The sequence below is a fragment of the Myotis nattereri genome (assembly GCF_964212035.1).
Source record: "Myotis nattereri genome assembly, chromosome: 8".
Taxonomy (NCBI): Eukaryota; Metazoa; Chordata; class Mammalia; order Chiroptera; family Vespertilionidae; genus Myotis; species Myotis nattereri.
Window position 1 is genome coordinate 20,411,187 of NC_138083.1, and position 18,391 is coordinate 20,429,577.

The 18,391-nt window shown below is 38.6% G+C and overlaps 1 protein-coding gene across 3 annotated transcripts in view; it reads right to left on the reverse strand.

Annotated features, from left to right (window-relative positions):
• Positions 1 to 847: 847 nt before the first annotated feature.
• The window catches only part of MACROD2 (mono-ADP ribosylhydrolase 2), a 1,902,899-nt gene continuing 1,885,355 nt past the window's right edge, over positions 848 to 18,391 (reverse strand). For all 3 annotated transcript variants that reach the window (XM_081097752.1, XM_081097753.1, XM_081097754.1), the window contains 3 exons: positions 11,857 to 11,934; positions 8,507 to 8,575; positions 848 to 2,322 (listed from right to left, as the gene is read on the reverse strand). In XM_081097752.1, the coding sequence (XP_080953878.1) occupies positions 8,514 to 8,575; positions 11,857 to 11,934 (140 nt within the window). In that variant the 3' untranslated portion in view covers positions 848 to 2,322; positions 8,507 to 8,513. The remainder of the gene's footprint in view (positions 2,323 to 8,506; positions 8,576 to 11,856; positions 11,935 to 18,391) is intronic.

Sequence of the window (18,391 nt, forward strand, 5' to 3'; positions counted from 1 at the left end):
GGGTGTGATTCTGTGGTTGAGCATCGGCCTATGAACCAGTCAGGGCTTATGTCTGGGTTGTGGGTTTGATCCCCAGTGTGGGATCTGCAGGAGGCAACCAATCAATGATTCTCTCTCACCATTGATCTTTCTCTCTCTCTCTCTTTCTCCCGCTCCCTTCCCCTCTGAAATCAATAAAAACATATTTTAAAAAGTTATAAAGATGACATAAAATATGAAAAAAATAGTATTAATATGGTGTCATTTCTTGAATTATTTAAAATGAGTCTTCTTTTTTTCCCCCCTAGAAAGCGATGTCTAATGGCAGTGGGAGGCTGTAGAATAAATGGCCAGAGACATGGCCAAGTTCCAAAATCATGAGGGCACTTAAAACAGCGGTTCTCAGCCTGTGGGTCGCGACCCCTTTGGCGGTCGAACAACCCTTTCACAGGGGTCGCCTAAGACCATCCTGCATATCAGATATTTACATTACGATTCATAACAGTAGCAACATTACAGTTATGAAGTAGCAACGAAAATAATTTTATGGTTGGTTCACAACATGAGGAACTGTATTTAAAGGGCCGGAAGGTTGAGAACCACTGACTTAAAAGAAGCATTGCTGCTAGGTTGATGAGATTGTTTTTAAAATATGGACTGTTAAAAATCATATTACATATGCAGACCTGTAACTCACACTTGATTTCAGTATACCAAATAAACTATGCATAAGGGCAGCAAATTCAGAGAGGCCAACGCAGCTTTCACAGAAAGATAAGGAGTTGAATTTCCATAGAGGAAAGGGCAAAACTGAAGAATTTCATGGAATATTTAAAAAGCAAAACATCCTTTTATGTTAGAAATACTCGATTTGATCCATTACTTTTATTGCTCTACTAAGAAAAAATGTATATAAATAACTTACAGTTCTAAAGCTCTTATAAGAAAGATGGATTTAAGAAGCTATGCAAGAAATGATAACAGTTTCCACAGCGGGGGGTGGAGGGGGATGGTCTTGGGACCCAAGGAGGCTGTGGGAAGCAGCCATCTTGCCCCACGAGGGCCCTTGTTCATGTTGGCTCTTGGACAGACATTTGTGACGCCTGACCTTTTCTGGGCCCTTCACCCCTGTGCCGACTGTACTTCTGGCCTCTTGGATCTTAACTACAGCTGCCCCCCCTCCTTAATGGTCATAATCTGCTGAGAGGGGGGACCAGCTATCACATTGGTCTTGGACTTGGCGTGGGCAAGCCACACTGTTTAAAGGGAACTGGAAGCCAAAATTGCAAGCGAGACCTCTCACTGCCTCTAATTTCAAGTGAGAATCTGCTCTGCAGGCCATCAGACCTTGGGTAAAGATAACATGTTTTATTTTTATGAAAAGCATGTATATAAAGAGAGATTCCAACTGGAGCTTTTAATATCACAGGCATATGTTTGGATCCTAAATGCAGCAGCCCCCCTCTCTTAACTAAAACACCTAGAAAAGTGCCATCCCTCAGGATGGTGTCACACTGACTCACAGCCCACTGGGGGGCTCCACATTGCCGCACTCGGTAAAGACCTCACAGACCGAGAAAGCTCTGCTAAACGTCAGTGTCAAATAAGAACATTCCTGCTGTCCTACCCATGGAAGGAGAGGCATGAAAGCTGTCAGGGCCTGCCCTCCTGTACATCTCTGTGCTCGGCTCTGGATGAAGCCCTGCGGGCATATTCCTCTCTAACCACATGTTAAACAAAGCTGTAACCCGTGCTGTGGGAATCCCTGAAGAAGGTATCATTTTCAAGTCACCATCCTGACCTTTTCCCAAGTGATTTCTGAGGGTTTGGCCCATTTCCTCTCCTGTCTCCTTTGCCTGTGGATTATACTGATATTGGGCTTGGCGATTCCTGAAATTTAGCCTGCAGCTTATCAAAACAATGGTCTTCCTCCTTTCTTTGAAGAAACTACTGTCCAACCAGCTTTGTGAAATAACGGAGAAAGCAGACAGGGCCAGGATACACACGTGAGTGCTAAACCATGACGCCGGGGTGCAATTGTGAGAAAAAAGACAGAAATTGCAGGAACAGAGCCTGAAAGATGTGTTAATGTGGGTTGCCCCACCAAGTTAAAGAAAGGTTCTTTTTTTTTTTTCTTTTTCTGCAAGTAAAAAGAACAAAATGCAGCTGAGAAATTAGAGCAAAGGATTCCCCATCCTTGCGTGGGACTTGCCTCCCCCACCCCCACCCTCCTCCACAGCACCCCTGCTGGCTCCCACTCTTCCCCCAGGGCCAGCAGAGGCTGGAATGCTGAGGACTGGCATCTACTTCCATTTCTTTGTTCCTTTGCTTCATCTTGTGCCCCTGCCAAAGACAAGGAGAAACCAGCTCTTAGATTAAAGGTAAACCATCTTTATAAGCTTAGCAAGGAATATCTTTTTTAAAAAAAAATCCTCAACTGAGGATATGTGTTTTTATTGATTTTAGAGAGAGGAACGGGGGGGGGGGGGGAGAGAAAGAAACATTGATGTGAGAGAGAAATATTGACCAGTTGCTTCCCATACTCATCCCGAATGGGGATTGAACTGCAACCCAGGTATGTGCCCTGACAAGGAATTGAACCTGCAGCCTTTTGATGCATGGGAGGACGCGTCAACCAACTGAGCCACCCGGCAACGGCAGGAATATAGTTTTAATACAATTGTTGCCCCTTATCTAAGTGGAGGGACACGTTCAAAGACTCCCAGTGGAGGCCTGAAACCCCAGATAATACCCAACCCTATATATTCTATGTTTTTCTCTGTACATGCATACTGATGATAATATTTAATTTAAGAACTAGACATAGTAAGAGAATAACCAGAATTACTAATATTGAAATAGAATAATTATAACAATATACTTTAATAAAATTACAGGGATGTGGTCTCTCTTCCTCAAAATATCTGGAATTTCCATTTAATATTTTCAGACTGCAATCAACAGCAAATAACTGAAACCATGAAAAGCAAAACTCTAGATAAGTAGAACCACTATACAGCCATTTAAATGTTTCTCACCCCTCAAGCAGGCCTAGGAATGTTTTATTTGACTATCAGAGGACTTTGGATATCTAAGCTGTAATTGTTGGCACATGGTATTTTTAAAAAGCATCTTAATCACTGTTTAATAAATGTATGCCACACTGACAACTTGCTTCGGCTGATGGGGATGATTAACCCAACTCTTCAAAGTATTCTTTTAAAAACCTCACCTTGACTGGATGTGCCCTCCCTTTTTGGGACCATTCATACACTCTAGTATCCAGAGCTCAACAGAGAAATCATAATAATCACAAATTACATACAATTTATATAATGTTGATTTACAAAAGTTGTTGATGGTTAGTCCACATTTTGAGATCTTATTAAGTCTCTGCTGTGTTCTTCACCTGAGAGGACTCTAAGAAGATACCATGCCTTACAAGAGCCTATAGACTTTATATTTTTAAAAACAAGGTATAAATCCACATAGAGGGAAGTGCACAGGTCTTAAAGCTACTTCAGTCTGTTTTGAAAAAATGTGTAAATTTAATCTACACCACTATCAAGATGTAAAGCATAGCCATCATCCCAGAAAGCTCCCTTTCCAATCATTAACCCCACTCCTGCTGAAATCAATGATTGATCTGATTTCTGTCACCATAAATTTCCACATTTCTCCAAGGAAGAATTAGAGCAGATGTCCTCAAGGCTAACTTTCTACTCTGATATCCTATGAATCCTTTTGGGAAAAAAATACCTTTGAGGTTTGTAGGTGTATGTAAAAGCATTATTTTAGACAATTTTAAAAATATCCATAAGTAGATAAGGAAAGAAAGAATCCTGCATAATCTTCGCATTAGCAATAACTTCTGTAGTTAATATTATGGTGTTTTAAAAAAGCATATTAAGTATTTCCTTATAGCAGCGGTTCTCAACCTGTGGGTCGCGACCCCTTTGGGGGTCGAACGACCCTTTCACAGGGGTTGCCTAAGACCATTGGAAAACACATATATAATTACATACTGTTTTTGTGATTAATCACTATGCTTTAATTATGTTCAATTTGTAACAATGAAATTGGGGGTCACCACAACATGAGGAACTGTATTAAAGGGTCGTGGCATTAGGAAGGTTGAGAACCACTGCCTTATAGGATTTTTCTATATCTTTCCTACATATATACCATAATTTTAACAATGAAAATTGTAAACATGAAGAAAATTACAGACAATAGTATAACATATTTAGAATAGATCTACTATCCAGATTTAATGTGTTAATATTTTTCAAATTCCCTTATAATATTTTTTAATTTTCATTTTACTTTAAGAAAGAAAACATTACAGATAAATTAATTTAACTTACAGATAAAGAAAAACTATTTCTCTTCCTTCACAGAGATGACCAAATCTTAATACTGGTGTGACTCAGTAATTTACATAGTTTTATACTTTTAAGTACATATATTTATAACATGCACACATATAATAAAAAGTATATAGCATTACTTTGTATATTATAAAATGTACATGAATAGTAGTTTCGTTTTGCCCTGTTTTTAACCACACACCAATTACTATTATAAATCTATAGTCAATATTTATTTTGACTTGCCTTTGTGCTTACAATTTTTCTTAGCTCACAATTGTTTCCCTCATCCTACTCTTTCCTCTGGGCTCAATTTTCTTCTTCCTGTTGTATATGTAGGAGCTTTTAAAGACTCTGAGAGGCAATTTTTTTTTTTTTACCTGAAAAATGGCAAATACCATTTTCTTAAGTGATAGGGCAACTAGTCTAGAACTCTCTATGGGCAATTATTTGTATCCAAGTTTTGAAAACTCACAACTAGTCCACTGTCTTCTGACCTAAACGTTTGTTGGAAAGTTTACTATTCACACAGTCCTGACTTCTTTCTAGGTTAGCTCCTTGTCTCTCAAATTGCTTTAATTTCTTCTCTGGTGGATTTATTTGGTGGATTTGTAGTGCCTGCATGTGGATTTATTTTAAATATACATCTTTCTTGCGACTTATTGTTCTTCCTTTAGTTTAAAATTCATGACTATTATCAACTCTAATAAATTCTGTCATTATCTTTCAGATATTGTTAATCTATCTCCTTTTAAAATGGCTATTGAACACAAAACATCTTGGTTATGTCTTATCCTTCACATCTCTTCATGTGTCTTTTATATTACTACACTTTTATTCGCTTTTTCCAAATTATTAATTTTTCATAGTGTTGCTCTTATTTTATACCTGCTTTTCATCTTTTTGTCATTTTTATGTATATTTACTTTATAAAGTCTTCAAAATTTTCTACTCTCTCAAGTTCTTATGGTACTAATTATCCTGTAATTTTACCCTCTGACCAACTCTCATTTTTGATGGATCACTTCCTTGGGTGTTTTATGTCTTAAAATTGTGAACTCGCCCTGGCTGGTTGCTCAGTGGTTAGAGTATCGGCCTGTGGACTGAAGGGTCACAGGTTTGAATTCCCAGTCAAGGGCACATACCTGGGTTGCATGTTCCATCCCCGGCCCTGCTATGATGTGGGTGGGAGGCAACCAATGTATATGTCTCTCTCACACCAATGTTTCTCTTCCTATTCCCCTCCTTCCGTCCCTCCCTCCCTCTTTCTCTAAAAATCAATGGAATAAATATCCTTGGCTGAGGATTAACAAATTCAAACAAAAATATTGTGAATTCATCTTCAGATATTTTTTCTTCTGTGACATTTCCAAGTGATATTTCCATTTGCTACCTATAATCAACTATATAAATTAATTTTTGTTTGTATATTACTATATGACTTTGGATGGCATGAATTTGTTGCAATGTCATGGTGCATTTATGTTTTCTACTTATGATGGGAGTCTTTTTCTTTCTCCACGCTGCACCCTGGGCAGACCCACATCTCCTTGTTAATTTCTTGAGCTGAGAGTCCCAGATTTATACATGTAGAGGTATCAGTTCCGGCTTCTTACCCTGTGTAGCTCAAGGTCCCAGATGGGCATTAGAACCCAAACCCTAGCCATAGGGCCTATTTCTGCATCAACAATGATCTGTAGCCCTTAGGGTTGCTGCATCTCCAGCTCATCAGATTATTGTTTTGGCTTTCATTTTCCTCATTACTCCTGGTGCCTTTGCTTTTATGTCCATTGAGCTTTGTACTTTAAAATATTTTTGTTATAGTTTATCTCTCATTTATAAGTATTTGTGTTGAGAGGAGTTCTGTATTACTTCCATTGCTTCAGTTACCTATTGCTACATTACAAACAATTCCAAAACTTAGTGGCTATGAATATCAGCTATTTATTATTTCTCATGATTCTATAATTTGGTCTGGCATCAACTGGGCAGTTTATCTGCTCCGGGTGGTCTCTATTAGCACCAGAACATCACAGAAGGTCTCTGAGTTTCTCTCCATGTGGCCTTTGCCATTCTATAGATGTGCCTGAGCTTCACATAAGGTGGCTGGATTCCAAGAGCGGGTATTCTGAGTGAACAAAAATGGAAGGTACAAGGCCTCTTGATACCCAAACTGGAAGCTACAACCCCCTCCACCTGCCATATTTCTCCAAATTTCTGTAGTTCCATAACCATCTTTACATGCCTTCAAATACTTATTAAAATTATTGTTACATTTGCAGAATATTCTATTTCTCCATTAATCTGTTCCCTTATTGTTATTTTTGATACCCCTGATTTTTCACAGTTTTAAATTACACAACACGAAACATTTTTGCATTATGTCTTTGATCTTTCTAATTCTGATTCAGTTTCACTGTAAGTTCTTTAATTTCCTTACAGGTATGATACACAGAACTAAAGGTTAAGTTCTTTCTTCCTGTTGAACTACCAGATAACGTTTACAAACCTAACTGCCTAAATATTTCTGTAGGAATCAGTGAAATTCCTCAGGTCATACTGTTCTCTGTGACACCTGTGTTAAAACACACCTCACTATTGTTTGAGGAATAATATGGTGATATCAAAGAATTTGTACTTGGAGTATCTAAACTTCCATTGACCAGCCAAGTGACCCTGTGTGAGCCCCTTCTCTTCCTTAAACTAATATTGAACTTTAAGTTTTGACAACTCACTCATTTGGGTAAAGGTATAAATTGGTGTTTATTGTCAAGGAAAATATTTTGACAGTGATCACAGAAAACAGATTTGCCCTGGTACAATATCTGGAAATTGAGCACACTGGAAAATAATAGTGTCTATAAGAAAAAAAAAATCCAGACAAGAAGTTTACAGTTGTTGCCAACTAAAGGGCAAAAGGTAAAGCAACACTGAAGAACTTGTATTTATAATGCTCAGGTTTAGTCTCACTTCATTACTTTTCAATGGCACTTCTCTACCATATCATTTTTTGCAGCTTAGCAGTATATTTAAAATATATGAATGAGGTTATCAGTAAAAAAAGGAGACAGGTTTCAAGACCATATTTGCGTGTGTTTATAATTTTTTAGCAGTCCTATGCTATACATGCATTATGCAAATTCTGTTATATCTAGTTTTAATTGATGTTCAAGATCATGATGGGAAGGACAGAGGCGTGTGTATTTTCACACGTTTTCAAACGTTGTTCTGCTGTCATGCTGGGACTCAAGGCTCTGGTGCCGCAGGGCCTCCTTGGGGTACAGAGACCTACTGAGAAGATACAGGGAGTGCAGGGTGGTGCTGGAGGCAACAGTGTCAACACATTTGTGTCTTACACTAGACAACCCACAATTCATTTATTCCATAGGGTTTTTTTTTTTTAATAGCTAACTATTTTAAGTTAGGAATTGGAATAGCAAGCCTGACTTATTTCCTCTAATTTTTCTCACCAGCTTTCAATATATGGAAAAGACTTATAGACCACTCATCATTCTAGATATACTTCATTCTCTGCTGAGAGATTTAGTGTGTTGGTCTGGAAAAACTCCTAAGTGTGGCCTGGCCCAGACTTTTCTTTGCTTTGGGAGTTCCCTGAGGCTCATTCAACTCAGCAAACCTTTGTGCAGACATACAGGTCCACAGGTAGTTGTGCGAGAGGTTAGGATATGAGACAGGTTTCTTTCTGCCAACATACTCAAGGGGCTTTACACATTCCCCAGGGCAAAGCTTTAGTTGTTATGCTTAAAAAAAGATCTACTAAAACAACTCAGCAGGTAAATTCTGGAAAAGCAATACTTCAGAATCAGCTAGGGGCTGCTGAAATAATTTAATCACTCCAGGAGGCCAGGAGGTGAGATGAATGGAAAACCTTTTTTTTTCCTTGTTGTCAAAGCTCAGAAAACCAGAGTAATGCATGATTTGAATATGCTGTGGCTTTTTTTTTTCTCTGAAAGATGGCAGGCTTCTATGGTAATCTTTGCTCCTTACGCTGTGTTATTTGGTATAAAGATTTTTAAAGTTTAGCCTGATCCATGCTGTGGGACTTGGTAGAGTCGAGGGAAATCCAGTATGCCATTTACAAATAGTTCCTCAGACCAGTTTAACCAATGAAAAATCCCACCACAAGGACAACTTACCTATAAGTTAATCTTCTTGCTGACTCTCTGTTGGGTCATTTCCACTGTCAACCTGACTATTCATTTCAACTATAACCAGAACGGAAAACAAAAAGGTTAAATATTTATTAAAACCAAATCTCTTAAACACATTAAAATGGCCCATGACTTGATACTTTTCTGATTTCCTGTTTTATACCTCTTTTCAGTTCATTTTCATTCATTTATGATTTTAGGGTCATTCTTGTGGATTTTTACTGAAGAGAAATGGGGAGGGCAGAATTGCCTTTTTACTGAATTGTAGAAGCTAAGTTGTCATTTCATACCAGATTTTTGGGTTGATATTTGGGGTATATGTATTACCACCCTTAGATAAATTCAAAGGCATTAACAGATATATAAGAAAACAAAGGGAGCCCTAGCCGGTTTGGCTCAGTGGATAGAGCATCGGTCTGCAGACTGAAGGGTCCCAGGTTCGATTTCGGTCAAGGGCATGTACCTTGGTTGTGGGCACATCCCCAGTGGGGGGTGTGCAGGAGGCAGCTGATGGATGTTTCTCTCTCATGGATGTTTCTAACTCTCTATCCCTCTCCCTTCCTCCCTGTAAAAAAAAAAATCAATAAAATATATATTTTAAAAAAAGAGAAAACAAAGCAAAAGAGATCATTGATCTGCAGAGAGGTAAGCAGCTCCCTTTGAAGGGGCTAGCTATGTCAATAGGCCTCTTTGTTGTGCCATGTTCTCAATTTTGAAATTCTAAACAGACCTTATAAACCTGCCATTGGGTATAGCGGCAATAGGTGCCATGAAACACAAAAGCAAAACATCTAACCCGATCACACAGAAATAATAAAACCTGTGCTTTTACTTCACTGTGTATTGTTCTAGGTGAGCATTTGCATACAAATAGAATTCATAATTACTGCCATTGTCCAGAAGTAGCCAAGAGCAGGCATAGCAATCACTCTGGACATTTTCAAGGGTCATTGGTTTAATTAGGTTGATATTTTTAAAGCATCAAAGCCCATATTATAAACTGAGAAACAGTACACAAATGGACAGTGGCTAGGCCATATATAACAATAGAATTCTGACTTAAAACCTATGCAGCAACCAGCTCAGGCAACCAAACCACAACCTCTGCAACAATTAGCTCAGCATGGTCAGTGACTGCTAGGTTCCATATGCTAGCCCCAACCAGGAAAAGCAAAGTATGTCCCCAAGCCAGTTGCCTAAGAAGTCCCACTTCTACTCAGCCCAAGTGTCCTTTCCTCATGCCAAGAACTTTAATCAGAGGTTGCTTTGAGCCTCCCCCCCTTTTTTAAACATTTATTTTTATTGTTGAAAGTATTGTAGATGCCCCCCTTTTTTCCCCATTGATCCCCTTCTAGCCCACCTCTGCCCCAGCCCAGGCTTTCACTGCACTATTGTCTGTGTCCATGGATCATGCATATATGCATAGAAGTTCTTTGCTTGATCTCTTTCCACCTACCCACCCATGCCTTCCCTCTGAGATTTCATAGTGAGGGACCTGGAGAGTATTATGCTAAGCAAAATAGAGAAAGACAAGTATCACACGATCTCACTCATGTGGAATCTAAAGAACAAAATAAACTGATGAACAAAATAAATTCAGAGATGTAGAAACATGGGCCCTCTCTTTTTGTAAACTATAAAAGTTTCTCACTTCCCTGCCTGCCTTTGAGTTGGCCAAACACAAGTGCTAATGGCTGACACTTTGGTAAGCTCTGAATAAATAACCTTTGAGTTTTTCATTTGGGTAGCCTGTATTTATTTGCACAAAATCAACAACTGAAATCAGTTTTTCTTGAACTTCAAAGCATGACTAAAGTAAAATAGTGGCAGATGCTCGTTTTCATTCTCCAAAGAGGTTTGAAAGACGTCATGTGGCAGCCCACCCAACTCTTTCTTAAGGAGGAAGGTTTGAAAAACAGGTCTCTTTGGTCTCACCTGGGTTTCTAATGACATGTGAGCTCATTCTAAACCCAGGTGTAAACTGGCCAGAGGCAGACGATTTACCTATATAAAGAGAATAATACAGGGACTTTCAATCCTGGTCTACAAAATTTTTGTAAGTGTGCCCATCTCAGTGTGGGAGCATAATAAAATATAGTAGAATATGCCTTTTCTGTTTCTTCTTCTAACCCAATAGTCATTAGTTCCAAAACCTATTAATCAATGTTACTATAAAAGCATTCCATGATGGAATACATTTGGGAGAAGCCTGTAGTATGCATGGTGAATCTCCAAGTAAGGACTAAAACTTAGTACTTCTCACATTTATTTCTCTTGTATTCAATGAGCATTATATGGGCTTGGTCTTGGTGTTCTTCAGAACATGCTTTGTAAAAATTAGTTACGAACTATGTCTACAGAGGCCAAACCAAGTTTTGTTCAACTGGGCATGACTAACACGTGGTAGCTTTTAATGGATAGATCTGGTATTTAAAAACATTGTTTTTCCAGATAATGTTTGCCCACGAGTGAAAAATCAATTTGTGAAAAAGGGCCTAGAGCAGGGGGGAATACCCAGTACTATGGGAAACTCTATGTAAAACCACTAAGTAACTTCTACCAGTGGCTAAATTTTTTCCAAGGTCATTTATTGACTCAAAGTAATTTGCAAGTAACTCAAACAGCAAGATACATATAAACAGTTGAACACTGATCGATTCTGTTTCTCCTAAGCTCTGTGGGACAGTGGAATGAAATATTTATTAAATCTTATGTGCTCCAACAGTAGTTTTTTCTAATGCAAGTAATGACCTTACAAAAGGTCCCCAGCAGGAGTTGAGGGTATGCTCGAATTTCAGAAGCTCCAATCTTCAGATGCTTTCAAAATGAGATGTGAATAAAAAAAAGGTTTTTGTAAGTTTATTTCTAGGGTGCTTTTAAAGACACAGTACATATTTGGCCAAGACATTAGATGTGATGCAGTGAGATAAAGTGATGAAAGTCCAAGAAAGACCTTAGCCCAAGCTGAAGCCAAAGCTCCGGGTGGTAACAGGGGTAACAGTGGAACAAGCATTTTTTCAGGAGTAAGTGATGCTTCTGTAAAGTTCACCAGCTAGACTTCCTGCAGTCCAGGCTAGCCTTGGAATTACCCAGCGTGGCCTCATTTTTGCGAGTTACGATTTAACTGAGGCACATGCTGTTTTTTTAAACTTAGAGTCAGTGTTTTAAAAAGGCTGCCAATTTTATTAGTTCCTAGTAGAAAATGGTTTTTGAACTTGACTTTGTCCTAACGGAATGTGTTAATTCATAGAATAGTGAGCTCCATTAATCCTAGATTACACACAGGAAATGTGCCGCATCTGTAGACTGCCTGGGCTCAGCGCTTAGGACCTTACCATCAGGACTTGCGGAGTTTTCTGTGTCACAGGAGCCTTCGCTTTTCACAGGAACTCTAGGCGTGTCCTCGCCTTGAGCTGAAAGAGTGAAAGGAGACAGTCCCTTGATGAACAGAGAAGTAGAGGTGTCTGACTGCCAACTGTTCTGTCCTCCTCCCCTGCCCTCTCAAATTCAAAAATTTTCCTGGGACTCAACTTCTTTTGTAGAAAAAGTTAACAAGAAAATAGTAATTTGAGCTGTTGGAATACTGTAGTGCTGCCATCTTGTAAGTCCTCCAATTTGTGAGATAATCACATCTGTACATACATACACAACTTTTAAAATTAGAAATCTGGTGGCATGAAAGCGGGGGAACTTGGTCTAATCAGAATAACCTGCAATTTAAATTTAGGAAAATGTGTATATTTGTGTGTTTAGGTAGCTTCTTCACCTTTGAAGAGAGAAAAGAAAACCTACTTTGCCTTCGGCTTGCCTGAATGAAGAGAGATTCATTCCCCTGGCAAAGAGTTTCTTGTTTAAACACAAATGAATGGCTTAGTTGCTGCCCTAGGAGACCACTCTGAGCTGCCATTTTGGATCGCCAAGAGTCCAGTCTTTAATTTCCGCTGTGATTGTTCTCTATTTGCACAGCTTCTAAGGTTTGTCATCAACTCACTGTGACTGAGCTGTATCATGTGCTTAAATGTAGCAATAAGGGAATGTTGTTGTTTTTTATTGTAAGAAATTTCCCAGATAGTCAATATCCTCTTATTTCTTTAGTTAAGTGTCATGTTTTCACAACTTGAAAGGCCAGAGCATTTGAAAATACAAATACACATGTGGTGTGCTGGAAAATCCATACTTTCAGAGTTTTAATTATTTCTGTAATTTTTTAAACAGAAGGTTAAATTCATGTTTATTACATGAGTGATTGTTGAGTTTGCAGTATATTAAACTTGGTGTGCCTGAGGTTGAGAATGAAGCAAGGTTGGGAAAGATACCATTTATAATTTCTTCAGAGAAAAATACCTTCAAAGATGGAACTTGCACTTTTGTAATGATTTGCTGACAATAGAGAAGTATGACTCAAAGGTGACCAATCTCTGAGTCTGGATGTAGTATTTGAAGACAGATAAAAGAAGCAAATTTGAGGAAGGTAAAGAAAGACATTTTAGATTTGAAGTCTGAAGTACTGGGTCCTTTCTGTGAAGATGCCAAACCAGCGTTTGCATCCAGGGATGAGGAAGAGAATTATGAATTAGACATGCATGTATTTTGGAGACATCAGTATAGAAGTAACCCTGATGATATGAGAGAAGTCAGAAGGAGGATAACACAGGAAGAAATGGAAAGACTCATAGGCTCCCAAGCCCTTCAAGGACAACATAAAAACTGTGTCCATGAGTTCTTTTCATTAGTTCCTGGGGCTGAGAAAGAGAAAACAAAACTTAGGACTTCCAACTGGACTTAACACTGTATCATATCCTTTCTCACTCTGCCAATTCTAGAAAGTGGACCATTTTTTAATTTTTCATCAACACTTTCTTTAAAGACATAATCACAGAAAAAAATATTGGTGGATTTCCCCAATCCTGAGAAGAGAAAATATTTGCTGACTATGCTTGAAAGCACAGAATTAATAACCAAAAAATGGAACTATTTTACTTTATATAAACATAATAAATTGTGGGTAGAAAAAATACCATAAGCCATGTTTAAAAAAAAGAAAGGTTATAAATTGAGGAAAATATTTATACCTTTTATCATAGACATCTTTAATACATAAAGGACTCTAAAATAGAGATGAAAAAGATAAAGAATACAATAGAAAAAATTTACAACAGTTCATTAAATTTTTTTAAATGGCACGTAGTCATGTGAAAAGATGATTCACTTTGCTAATAAGGAAGGAAATGCAAATTGAAATCACATTTAAGAGAGGAAATTTCTGCCTAGGGTAGAATACTATGATGTAGCCTAACCCTTGTACCAAGAACAGCTAGAAACACTGGAAATCTCTCTATATAAAAAGCCAGTGGCCTAACGCCATAACGCCGTCACGACCAAACGAGCAGTGGCTCTTGGGGCAGGCAGGGCGGGCAGCTACTAGCATCGGAGAGCTATGAGCAGTGGAGGGCGGGGTGCGAGCTACAAGGGGCTATGGGCGGGCAAGCGGAAGTGAGCTACGCGCGCATGATTTCATGCGCGCTGGGCCTCTAGTATTATATAAGACCTTATTTCAAGGCACCCAAGAGTCATCAATGCATCACAAAGTTCAGGAGGTGCAACATAGTGCGTCTGAAATTTTACATGTGCCAAGTTGAACAGAGCCTCTAGAAGCCTTAAGAGGTTTGGAGGGGTAAAGATAAGACGGACAGACAGAACTTGGAAGTCAGGGCCCACCAAGGAAGAGGGGCTCTGGTAAGTACCTCCAGTTTTCTGCGGGATCTCCTGAAGGGTGAACTCTGGGGACATGGATGAACTTGAAATAGACCAGCTCTTTAAAAAAAGTGAAGTTATCAGATTGCTGAGCTGGGCAGTTTTGTGTCCATTAGCTAGCTCCTCTCTTGCTGGCCTCATCTTAGAAGAACAGAGTCTTTGAAATATTATACTTATGCACTTTCCCTAATCTACCTTCACCTAGCCAGGGTAAGCAGAGATCTCACCTGTTAGCTTTTCTCTACAAGGCCTTCCACTATTTCTGCCTTTCATTTTGGGCCTGGATGCAGCTGCTGCTGCTTGGAGTAGAGATAAAGAAAATGTTTTCTGTAGGTTGCTTAATGAATAATGAGGATCAGAATAAAGGTCTCTGAACAACTTCAAAATGAAAACAAAACACACACACACTAACCATTAGGGAAAGACTGACGATCTGGAAAACATTCATCAGCATCATTAGTTTATCAAAACACACCATTAAGAGAATGCAAAATAAGCCAGTGGAAGAATATATATACAATATAGGTCATTTACAAAGACTCTGTACTAATACATTAAAAAATCAATATATGAAATAACAGAAAACACAGGAAACTCAACAGAAAAAAAAGTAAGACACAGATATATCACAAAAGAGGATATCCTGGTTGGCCACTTAATTTTTTGAATGACTTTTACCAAATCTCATAGTATTTAAAAGCCTTGTCTTTTTCATTATTAAAATGACTATAAAATGGTCTAACTCCTTGTCTAACTCTCTGGGAAGCTACTAGAACTAATTAAAACATAACATTATTGTTATTTTAATAAGAAATAAAAGGAAAGGAAAGGAAATTAATTGATCTAACACTATTTAAACTTTACTTCCTGGACTTTCTCCTCAGGTTTGTTGTTTCTAATGGTAGGATGTAGGGGTACCGATGGCTGATTCTTCCAGGCAATTGCTTTCAAACTCATTATAGTCAATGGTAATAACTTGAGATATTACTATGGAGCAAGCTCCTTGACATTAAGTCAGGATGCTAGCCAATTAAACAATGCTCAGTGAAAATGAAGGAGCACTCAAAACACTTTTAAGAGCTGGGTGAGAGAAGAAGGAAGAAGTTGAAGAAAGCACAACCCAAAAGGCAAATCAGACAGTAGTAAATATTTAAGTTGTTGCCCTATGTTTTGTTTTAACTTAATCTATAATAATAAAAGTGTAATATGCTAATTAAACCAGACATCCTTTTGGATGTCCTTCCAGATGACCTTCTGAATGAAGCCAGGGCTGTGAGAGAAGCCCGGGTCCTGGGTGCCTGCTGGTGGCTGGAGGGAAGCCCATGTCCTGGGTGCCAGAGGGAAGCTAGTGCGAGAAACCGGAGGAAGGAGGGCCTACTCTTGCATGAATTCCGTGCACCAGTGGGGTCTCTCGGGCTGGCCTGTGGGATCCGGCCGAAACCGACTCTCCGACATCCCCCGAGTGGTCCCGGATTGCGAGAGGTTGCAGGCCAGCCCGAGGAACCACACTGGTGCACGATTGGGGCTGGAGAGGGACATGAGAGGTCAGCCAACCAGGGAGGGACTGTAGGAGGGCTCCAGGGCATGTCTGGCCTGTCTCTCTCAGTCCCAGTTGGCCAGACCCCAGCAGCAAGGTAACCTACCGGTCAGAGTGTCTGCCCCCTGGTGGTCAGTGCACGTCATAGTGAGCAGTTGAGTGGCCTTAGTATATCATTAGCATATTACGCTTTGATTGGTTGAATGGCCAACTGGTCGACTGGACATTTAGCATATTAGGCTTTTATTATATAGGATACAATACATTCGTATGAGAACCTTTGGCTTGTGCTGCCATGTAGGAACAGATTAGCATGAGATGCAATGAAAAAGAAAAGCAGAAATCAAGGTTCTAGAAGCAGAATGAGGCATAGTTTGTTAGATCTGCTTTCAAAGACTCTAAAGGTATGTTTGGTAGAAATTATTTATTTACTTAATATCATGATGAATGCATATATGTGTGTACCTGTGGTATGAATATATGACTATGTGTGCATTCAGTTGCATACTTATGTGACTATGGATGTGCATATATGTATACATGTGCAAGTGTGTATTATTTGTGTGTGTGTGTGTGTATGTATGTGTGTATTTGGAAAGAAAAAGAGGAATGACAGACATTTGTTATTCTGGCATGTGTGGAACTGGTATTACCCTAACGATTTCTCTCCTGCTGAGCAATGCAACTGAGTGTCTCAGAGAAATGATTCTATTTCCCATAGACAACAGGATCTGATCAAAACAAAAATTGCCTCTACAGTCTATTTATTCCAGTTTGCCTGTCCCTTTCCCCATTTTGATTACTGCTGCTTGAAACACAAACAAGAGGTGTATTTTAGGGCTCCTAGCAGGAGATAAAAGATACTGAAATAGAAGGAGTCTGGAACATTCAGAACCATTTTAATTTTAATTCACCAACTTCACTGTCTTCCTCAAAGCCTTGGTTATGTTAATCCTTTGTAGGTCAGTTGCATTACATAAAAAGTAATAAATGAAGCAGGTCTCATCACAAAGAAAAGATACTGAGATGCATAGAGAATTCAATTAACCAGATTTGTAAACACATAAACACAGATGTTAGAGGTACCTTCAAGTTTTTCATTTGAGATTTGTGTTGGCAATACATTCCATGCAACAAATGGAATTACAAGTATTTCTCAGAATGTGAGTTTTGTAGGTGTCATGGCAGCTGTAGACCGCAGGGCCTGTCTGGATCTGGATTCAACATTAATGAATTAGAGTGGTGTTGACTTAAAGCAAGCACTCTTGAACCATCTTCAACACTTTCGTCATATCTCTGTTACAACGCTACTGTTAATGTTAAATTAGGTTATTTTTCAGAAATGTTCTCTTCCTAGCTTCTGTCCCTATGGGAGTCCACTGTCCCTTGGCATTGGCTTGGCCAGGGGATTTGCTTTGGCCAATGGGATATTAGCAGAAGTGAGTCAAGCAGAATCTTGAAATGAATTTGTAGAGTTGAGGATTTCTCTCTGTGCTCCTACCTTTTACCCCAAGAAGAATAAGCTTTCAGGAGCAGCACATCTAAGGATTATAAGACATGAACTCCACTCACAGCCTGACCTCCTTTCTGGCTCAGATGATATGGTGGATCCTCACATGCGTGAACAAAAGTAAAGATGATTGTTCTAAGCCCCAGAGATTGAAGATGGTTTGTTATGCAGCATTCTTGGGCAATAGCTAAAGCATTTAATACGTTTTTAATGGACGCAATCTTAATATTGCTTCTTAATTTTGTCGCATAGCAATTATAGTTATAAATTATGAACTTGATTTGTGCCTAATTTATAACACATTATAATAAATATGTTAATTTCTACATAATCAAAAATTGTCTTTAGAATTATAGATGGTGCATGCATGGAACTTTGAGAAATACCAAATTAATGTATATAGGTGAGAGGTTTCTTAACAAGCTAAACTCTGCTGACTTCATAATGGTATTGAAATGGAAGATAACTTGTTAAGAGTTTATGGCATTTATCAGTCATTTAAATTATAAGCTCAAGTGGAAAGAGGCTATTATTCCACATGCATAAACATTGATTTATGTTATTTTGAAGATACTGATAGTTAGAGGAGATGAGCTTAATTAGACCTTGCTTTACCTTAGACTGCTAAGTTCACTTTCTAGGTGTAGAATCCAAGGAAGAACAGACTGTTAATGAAAATACAGGACTTGAAAAGAATTTGAGTTGTAGTAGTACACTGTGTTATAATGATATTTCCTTACAATCTCTCTTTACAGTCAAGTCACAAACACCACTTAAAATTATCTTTAAAAAGTCACTTTTCTCATTGATGTGGTTACAGTAGCCAGGAACTAAATATGTTTAATCTCACAAAGTAAATTCCAATCCTTGGTAGTGGCATGGGCTTACTTATTTATATAGCTGCTTCTGTGGCATACAGGTTTCATAGCCAGGTGTTTTATGATAATACTAGTGGCCTGGTGCACGAATTCATGCACATTGAAAGGAAATTAATTAGAAGAAATATTTTAATATTGCTGTTCGCCGTTTCTCTATAATAGAAGTGTCAACCAACTTCACAATTGACAAT